We start from the raw sequence: 7559 nt of genomic DNA, 5'->3' as shown, positions 1-7559 counted from the left end.
ATCTGTGTATTTGTTGACCATGTTTAAATTTAATATATATATTCATTCACTGGTGGTTCAGTTATGATGTCAGTACGTTGAGGTCAGTTTGAGGGCAATTTTAAAATGAAATGTATGAAATTTAGCTTATGGCACGCAAATAAATTTCATGAAAAGTAAATCTGAGGCAAGCTGTTTTGCAGGACAAAGAACGAAATATGGGAGAATTATTGAAAATAGTTGAAGCTAGTCATGAATTTTGCGATGAGCTACATCAGTTGAAAGAGAAATTCATGCCAGACTTGCGAGCGAAGCTTAGTGGACAGAAATTGCCGGTTTCCGAATCTAGTAACTTGGGTCAGCTGCCTACCGTGACGCCGCAACAAACAAAAAAAACGCATAAAGCGGTTATCCGACTTAAATGAAAGCTATACAGCCGAATCTATCCCTGAAAAAACTTCGCCGTCTCGCATTTCGGCACGAACTAGTAACTCTAAACTTCTGGCCACGGTTGTAGCCATGGAAGCGGCAATTGACGATGCCATTATGCGAACTCCACAAATGAATCCCACGTCAGTCCCAAGTAGCGCCAAAGTTCCGAATACGGAGCCAACTGAGGTTCAATTAATGCCTCCACCGCCGGCGCCTCTTGCGCCTGCACCGAATGATATATTGCAATCCAGTTGCATTGAAACTTAATTTGTAAGGCCACAACGTGCTGCCAAATTGAAATCAGAGAAGGACTTAAAGGAACCGAGACTTAACAATACATTACGTCGACCGAGCAGTTGCGATACCTGTAGGGTGAAGTTAGAGCATGAACAACATCCTCCACAAATGCATCAAGTTGATGAAGCATCAGCAACTAACAGGGATAGTACCAAGTCTACTGCGAGCGTCAGATCTGAAGATGCGGTGGTGGCCATACCAAGTAAAGCTCCATCCGTTTGTTTTTTACCTTTGCTAACTTTTTATTTGAGCCCTAATTGTTTTGTGTTTTTATAAAGGGTTGCTGCAATAAGGAGAACACGCGGATGAAAGGTCTAAGCATGACATCTAAAATTCTGAAGCGTCTATTAGAGAAAGCAGACCACGATTTCGTCTATCAAAAACGCACCGGAAGCAAATAATCGTGAGTTTAAACCTTATAATTACTATTATTTTAACTACTTCATTTCGGGGTGGGGTTGTTCAAAGTCTGTACTCCGTTTATGTAATATCCCCAAAATAAAGCGGATAGAAAACCAGCAAGCTTGAATTTTGATGAATTTGAGAAAAAAAACATATCGTGCATTTGTTAAACTTGCTAGTTTTCTACTGTTTGCTTCTTATTCAGAGGCGGAGTAGTTCGCTACCCTGCGATTTATTACTATTATGATTATAGATCTGACGATGGTCGTTTGTTTTTAACCAGATCAACTCGGGAGGGGCCCGAGTAAGAACCATCACCTCCAAATATTAAAAATAATTCCCTTGTAACCTTTTTAACTATTAACACATGGAATCACTCCTATTACATTGAAGTGGAATTTCGTTGTAACAGGAAGTGGAATACGATATGGGTGAAAAAAGGGCGATTTATGACGTAGTTGTTGGCTCCGAGTTTCCCTCGCTGTATGGTGGGAGGAGAACCAACTTCACTAGTGGTCTGGTAACTTGACCTTTCTCCGTCAGTATGTCGACTACGCGCACCCTACCATCGGTACCCGGGTGTAAGTTGACAACTCGCCCCAATCTTCATTCAGTTGGAGGCAGATTGTCTTCCCTTATAACAACGAGATCACCTATTTTCATATTCTCCTTGGGTTGCTTCCACTTAATTCGCTTTTTTAGTTCGGCTAAGTACTCCACTTTCCATCGCCTGCAAAACGTCTGAAGCAGTGCTTTTAGTTTTTGCCATCGATTGCCGATGGAGGCAGGGTTCTCATTCACATCAGGTTCTGGCGGAGCCATAAGATGTCCACCGGTCAGAAAATGGCCTGGAGTAAGCGGCTCCAGATCATTTGGCTCATTTGAAGAGGGGCTCAGTGGTCGCGAATTGAGGCATGCCTCAATCCGGCATAAAAGCGTACTGAGCTCTTCAAAGGTGTATTTGTGAGCGGACGCCACCTTTTTAAAGTGGCTTTTAAAGCTCTTTACACCTGCCTCCCAGAGTCCTCCCATGTGAGGAGCGGCAGCAGGTATAAAATGCCACTCAAGTGTTTGATGGTTATATTTGGAAATCGTTTTGTCTCGCGCGTCAGAAAAAAAAAGCTTTGAATTCAGATCGTAAAGATTGCGAAGCTCCGACAAAATTTTTACCATTGTCGGAATAGATATTCTTCGGGCATCCTCTTCTAGCCACGAACCGAGCAAATGCTGCTAGAAAGGATGGGGTACTAAGGTCACTGGTGGCTTCTAAGTGAATCGCTTTAGTGGTGAAACAAACAAATAGGCAAACATAGCCTTTGGAAATTCGACAACCTCTACCACGGTAACTTTTAATTTCAAAGGGTCCCGTGAAGTCTACTCCCGTATTCGTGAACGCGCGCGTAAATGTTGTGCGTTCCTGAGGAAGAGTTCCCATAATTTGCGTCTGAGATCGTTTCTTGTAGATGGTACAAATTTTACAATTGTGGATGGTAGACCTAATCATGTTTTTTACCCTGGGAATCCAGTACTGGGTACGGATAAGGCGTAACATGAGCTGATTTTCTCCGTGTAAGGAGACTTGGTGAATCATCAGGACGATAAGACGGGACAATCTGCAGTTATACGGAATAATGATTGGATGGCGCTCATTATAAGCTAAGTCCTGGGATGCTCCGAGGCGACCTCCAGCCCTGATGATGTCGTGCTTGTCGACGAACGGATTAAGCGGAAGGATTTCGCTCTTTGCATCGATGGGTTTTCTAGTTTTCAAATTCCTGTATTCTTCACCGTAGTGTTGCTTCTGGTTGATTTTTATCAAGAGATGTGTCGTCGTCTTAATTTCTTCTGATGAAATTAAACAAGAAGTTTCCTGAAATGAAGCTTTTGTTTTCGGGTGAGTTCTTCGGTAGAATCTCATGACGTATGATAACACTCTCAAAGCTCTCGGTAGATCTGAAAATCGGTCAAGAATATCGATATTGTTTTCTTTTGTTGATGCATAAGCGTGCGCTCTTTTTTCTTCAACTTCTGTGTGATAGGTAATTTCTTGAGCGGGCCACTTAGAGTTGTCTTCTTGCAACCAAGAAGGTCCCTGCCACCACAAAAAATTGGTCACCAACTCTGACGCAGGCAATCCTCTGCTAGCCAAGTCGGCTGGATTAGAAGCCGAGTCTACATGTAACCAGTCCTTGTTACCGACCTTTTCTACTATTTTCGTAATTCGATGTGCGACGAAAGTTGACCAAGAACAAGGCGGCTTTCGTATCCATGCGAGTACGATGGTCGAATCTGTCCAAAGATATGTTTTAACTTGCCCTAGGTTGAGGTTGTTGATTACGGATTCTATGATTTCCGCGAGCAGTACGGCTCCGCAAAGCTCTAGTCGTGGTAGCGATATTGTTTTGACAGGAGCTACTTTGGTTTTTGCCAAAAGAAGATTGACCAAAACTTTGTCATCTCTTTTGACGCGCATGTATGCAGTAGCCGCATATGCTTTTTCCGATGCGTCGCAGAAACCATGTATCTCGATGTCATCTCCTGGTGCGAAGTGTACCCATCGAGGTATTCTAATATTGTCTATTTCATGGTAATGTTTGGTAAAATTCTGCCATCGTTCCATAGTAGTAGAAGACACAGTCTCATCCCAGTCTGTGCCTTCTAGCCAAATACTTTGCATAATTATTTTGGCCACGACGACTATTGGAGCAAGCCATCCTAGCGGATCAAATAGCTTGGCGATAGCTGATAGTATCGCCCTTTTTGTAAGTGTCTCGCGATCCTCCAATGGTCTTGCCATGAAATAGAATAGATCGGTATGGGCATTCCATCTTATGCCAAGAGCCTTAACCGTGCTGGTGTCTTCGAATGCCAAAAAGTCTTCACTGAGTAAATCCGTTTTTGGGATGTCCTTTAGAATTTCCGCACAGTTTGAGGTCCATTTCCTTAGCGGAAAACCGGCTGACCGTAGTACTTCAGAGATTTCATCTCTTGCTTTTACGGTAGAATCGATGCTATGTCCTCCAGCTAGCACGTCATCCACATACATGCATTTCCGTAGTATGTTAGATGCTATTGGGGAAGAGCTTTCTACATCGTCAGCCAGTTGTAGAAGTGTCCTTATCGCGAGGTAAGGAGCACAATTAATCCCGAAAGTGACAGTCTTTAATTCGTATAGACTTACAGGTTCGTTCGGGTTTGTACGGAAAACTATCCGCTGATATTTGGTATGGTTGCTATCCACCCAAACTTGCCGATACATCTTCTCGATGTCACTATTAAAAACGTATCTGTATAACCTCCAGCGGAGTATAAGGATCGGAAGATCTGCTTGGAGAACTGGACCTGGGAGAAGTACATCGTTCAGACTTGTGCCATTAGCCGTTGGACTTGAGGCATTAAAGACGACTCGAACTTTGGTGGAGGTACTTTCTGCCTTTATAACAGCGTGGTGAGGTAGAAAGTAGTTATCGGAAGAGTCTGCTGAAATACTATCATTTATTCTGGACATATGTCCTAGTGATTCATATTCAGCTAGTACCCTATTATACTCTTTTTGTAGGACGGTATCCTTTGCAAGCCGTGTCTCATTCCGGAAGAACTGAGAGCATGCTTTTTTGAGAGAAGGGCCTAGGCAGATGTTTGCGGGAAATTCCTGCCTAAATGGTAGCGAGACTACGTATTTTCCGTCTTCTCGTCTACGAGTTGTCTTCCGATAAAGTTCATCACAGTATTGGTCGTCTTCGTTCAAGCTTTTGTTTTTTGGTATGTCTTCGAGTTCCCAGAATGCAGTAAGTTGTTTGTTCAAGGCAACTTCGCTGTGATACGAAACTATATTGTTGGTTGGATTGGGTGCATCTGTGCATCCGGTTAATATCCAACCGAACACTGTTTCTTGGGCGAGAAGTGTACTGAGTACATTTTTCTTCAAGCCGCATAAAATAATTTGGGGATAAATGTCTCCGCCAAGTACGAGGTCTACTTCTTCATTCACGTAGAACCGTTTATCAGCTAGAACAAGACCTGGAAATGCCTGCATAGTCATAGCGCTGATATGACAGGATGGTAGATTTCCGGTTAGTCTTGTTAGGACGAGCACTGTTGCATGCAGGCTGAACAGTGGATCAACAGGGGATCGAAGTTCTATGCTGCATGCCTCTTTGACCTGCGCAGAGGTTGCATTCGTAATGCCCGAGACTTGGGCATGCATCCTCTTAGCTGGCAGGTTGATTCTGCGTTTGAGTCGTTCTGTTATGAACGAACACTCAGAACCAGAGTCAATAAGTGCTCGAGCAGAAAAATCTGTGCCATTGAGACGTATATTTACGCGAGCTGTTCCTAAGAGCACACCTGAATTTGTGTTAGCATAACAAGACTTAACGTCTTTGCTTTTATTGTTACGTGTTTTATTATTAAAGCTGCGCTTTGCTTGAGCCTGTTGAGAGGAAGATGCGGTGTTATTGGCAGGTTCCGGCGGCGTTCGAGCCGCTGTTGCCTTTGGCACATTTGTCTGAATGTGCAGGAGCGAGTGATGTCGCGAGTGGCACGTGCTGCAATTATAGGGGCTTGTGCACCTCGTCACGGTATGTGCAGCACTCAGACAATTCAGGCAACTGTTGTTGCTCTTTAAGTAATTAAACCTCTCATCAGGCGTAAGCTTCAAAAATTTGGAACAGCGGCGTAGTTTGTGCTCATTCGTTTGGCACATTGCACAAGTGAACTTGGTCACGCTTGCTTGGAATGCACCAAGTCTTTTGGTATGGGCTTCTGAAGGGTTTTTGGTGTTTTGCGGCTTTGGCGCCTTAACCGCTTTTGTACCCTTTAAGCCCGTCAGGGTTTCCAGGGTTTGAAACCTGTTAGATAGGAACTTGTCCATATCTTCCCACTTCGGTAAATCGCCTGTGTGGTCTATGGTTTGCTCCCATAGAGCCAAAGTGCTGTCAGGCAGTTTAGTCGAGCAAAGATATATAACAATTGAGTCCCAATTTGAAATGTCAATTTGATGACTCTTGAGGGATGACAAACAATTTTTGATATCACGCTGCAATCTTTTAATAGAGCTACCACATTCACTCTCCACTGAATTTAAATTGAATAATATTTTTAGTTGTGTGTTCACGAGAATACGCTTATTTTCGTATCGCTCACACAAATTTTCCCATGCTGTTGCGAAGCCTTCATTAGTTATTAGGCACTTACTCACAATGTCTTTGGCTTCTCCTTTGGTTTTTTGGTTGAGGTAATATAGCTTCTCAACTGGAGTAAGCTCCTGATTCGAGATGTAAATGGCCGTGAACATATCTCGAAATTTTGGCCAAGACAGATAATCGCCTTTGAAAACACCAGTATCACACGGTGGAAGGTGAATATTGTGTTTTCGCATAGGCTTCTGTTCTACATCCCTTTCTTCTTTTGATAGTTTCTCAGCCTGCGCAGCCAAAGACGACATGCAGTTTACATAACTAGCAAACGCGCCTCTATTTATTTTTCTGTATGTCCTCTTATCTTCTTGTGAAAATTCGTCAGAGGTATTGAGGGCATCGTAGGCTAGCTTTGTTTTTTCCCACAGAGCTTTGAGTTCTTCTTGCTGAATAGCAAGGACATGCTTATTTTGCTCTGATATTGACGAAGCAAGGAAGTCGGACTCGAACTCTGTGACCTCTTCTGCTAAGCACATAAATGAATCCATTTTGAGGTTGAAGATGGGTTTACAACCAACAGAAAAAACAGGAGCTCGTTAAAAATTTAAAAATCTTTTCGAAGATTTGATAATGCTAAAGGCAAATATGTAGCAGATTATTCGAACCTGTTGAAATTTTTTAAAAAAACGAAATTGTTTGCCGCTAGAGTCAAAAATACCCTAAAAACACCAAAGATTGTAAAATCTATCCACAATGAAAAATATTCTTAACTTTTCCAATTCTTTATTATTATTATTATTTTTTTTTCAGCAAAGGTTTATGGATATATGTAACTTTGATACGTGTATGCAAATAAAACTCGCCACCCAACTGTGCAGATATATACGTGTATATATATATATATGTATTTCTAGGTACCAGCAGCGTCCTTATAAAACAATAAAATGTGTGCAGATCAAAGAGCAATAGAGCCAAGATGCAACAAAGTGACTTTGTGAAAGTGAATAACGTGAATTAAGTGCTAGTTGCGATAAAAAACTCCGGTGAATACTCTGAATTGCAAAGCTAATTAACATGCAGATTGCAGAAGTGAGGTTATGTGTTCACAAACCAATGACAAGTGAATCGTGAAAAGAGGTTAGTGCAAGAAATTGACTACTTCTGTGAAACTAACATAAAAAGTGAATTTAATCTAATGACGATAGCAAGAAAGTCGGAAATCAAAAAAAACTGATGTTGCAACTAAATTTAAAATGCATATAACACTTTTCACTGTCGTGTGTGTGTGTGTACACTTTAAACCAACACTAG

General features: G+C 42.1%; 2 protein-coding genes across 2 annotated transcripts; one reads left to right on the top strand and one right to left on the bottom strand.

Moving 5' to 3' along the window:
• The first annotated feature begins 197 nt into the window (after positions 1–197).
• LOC108379018 (uncharacterized) lies at positions 198–1165 on the top strand. The gene is made up of 4 exons (XM_017635335.1): positions 198–327; positions 497–551; positions 687–910; positions 987–1165. Exons 1-4 carry the CDS (start codon positions 198–200, stop codon positions 998–1000), a joined length of 423 nt encoding a protein of 140 aa, XP_017490824.1. The 3' UTR covers positions 1001–1165.
• Positions 1166–2945: 1780 nt separating this feature from the next.
• Positions 2946–6796, bottom strand: LOC108379017 (uncharacterized). Its single transcript, XM_017635334.1, has 2 exons — positions 3231–6796; positions 2946–3063 (listed from the first exon to the last, which is right to left on the bottom strand). The coding sequence occupies exons 1-2, from the start codon at positions 6794–6796 to the stop codon at positions 2946–2948; spliced, it is 3684 nt and encodes a 1227-aa protein (XP_017490823.1).
• Between the last annotated feature and the right edge of the window lie 763 nt (positions 6797–7559).

The sequence above is a fragment of the Rhagoletis zephyria genome, unplaced genomic scaffold (assembly GCF_001687245.7).
Source record: "Rhagoletis zephyria isolate East Lansing unplaced genomic scaffold, Rhagoletis_zephyria_1.1 Rzeph_scaffold_15409, whole genome shotgun sequence".
Taxonomy (NCBI): Eukaryota; Metazoa; Arthropoda; class Insecta; order Diptera; family Tephritidae; genus Rhagoletis; species Rhagoletis zephyria.
Note: the sequence above shows the minus strand (reverse complement) of the source record. Positions and strands in the feature narration are given on the sequence as shown.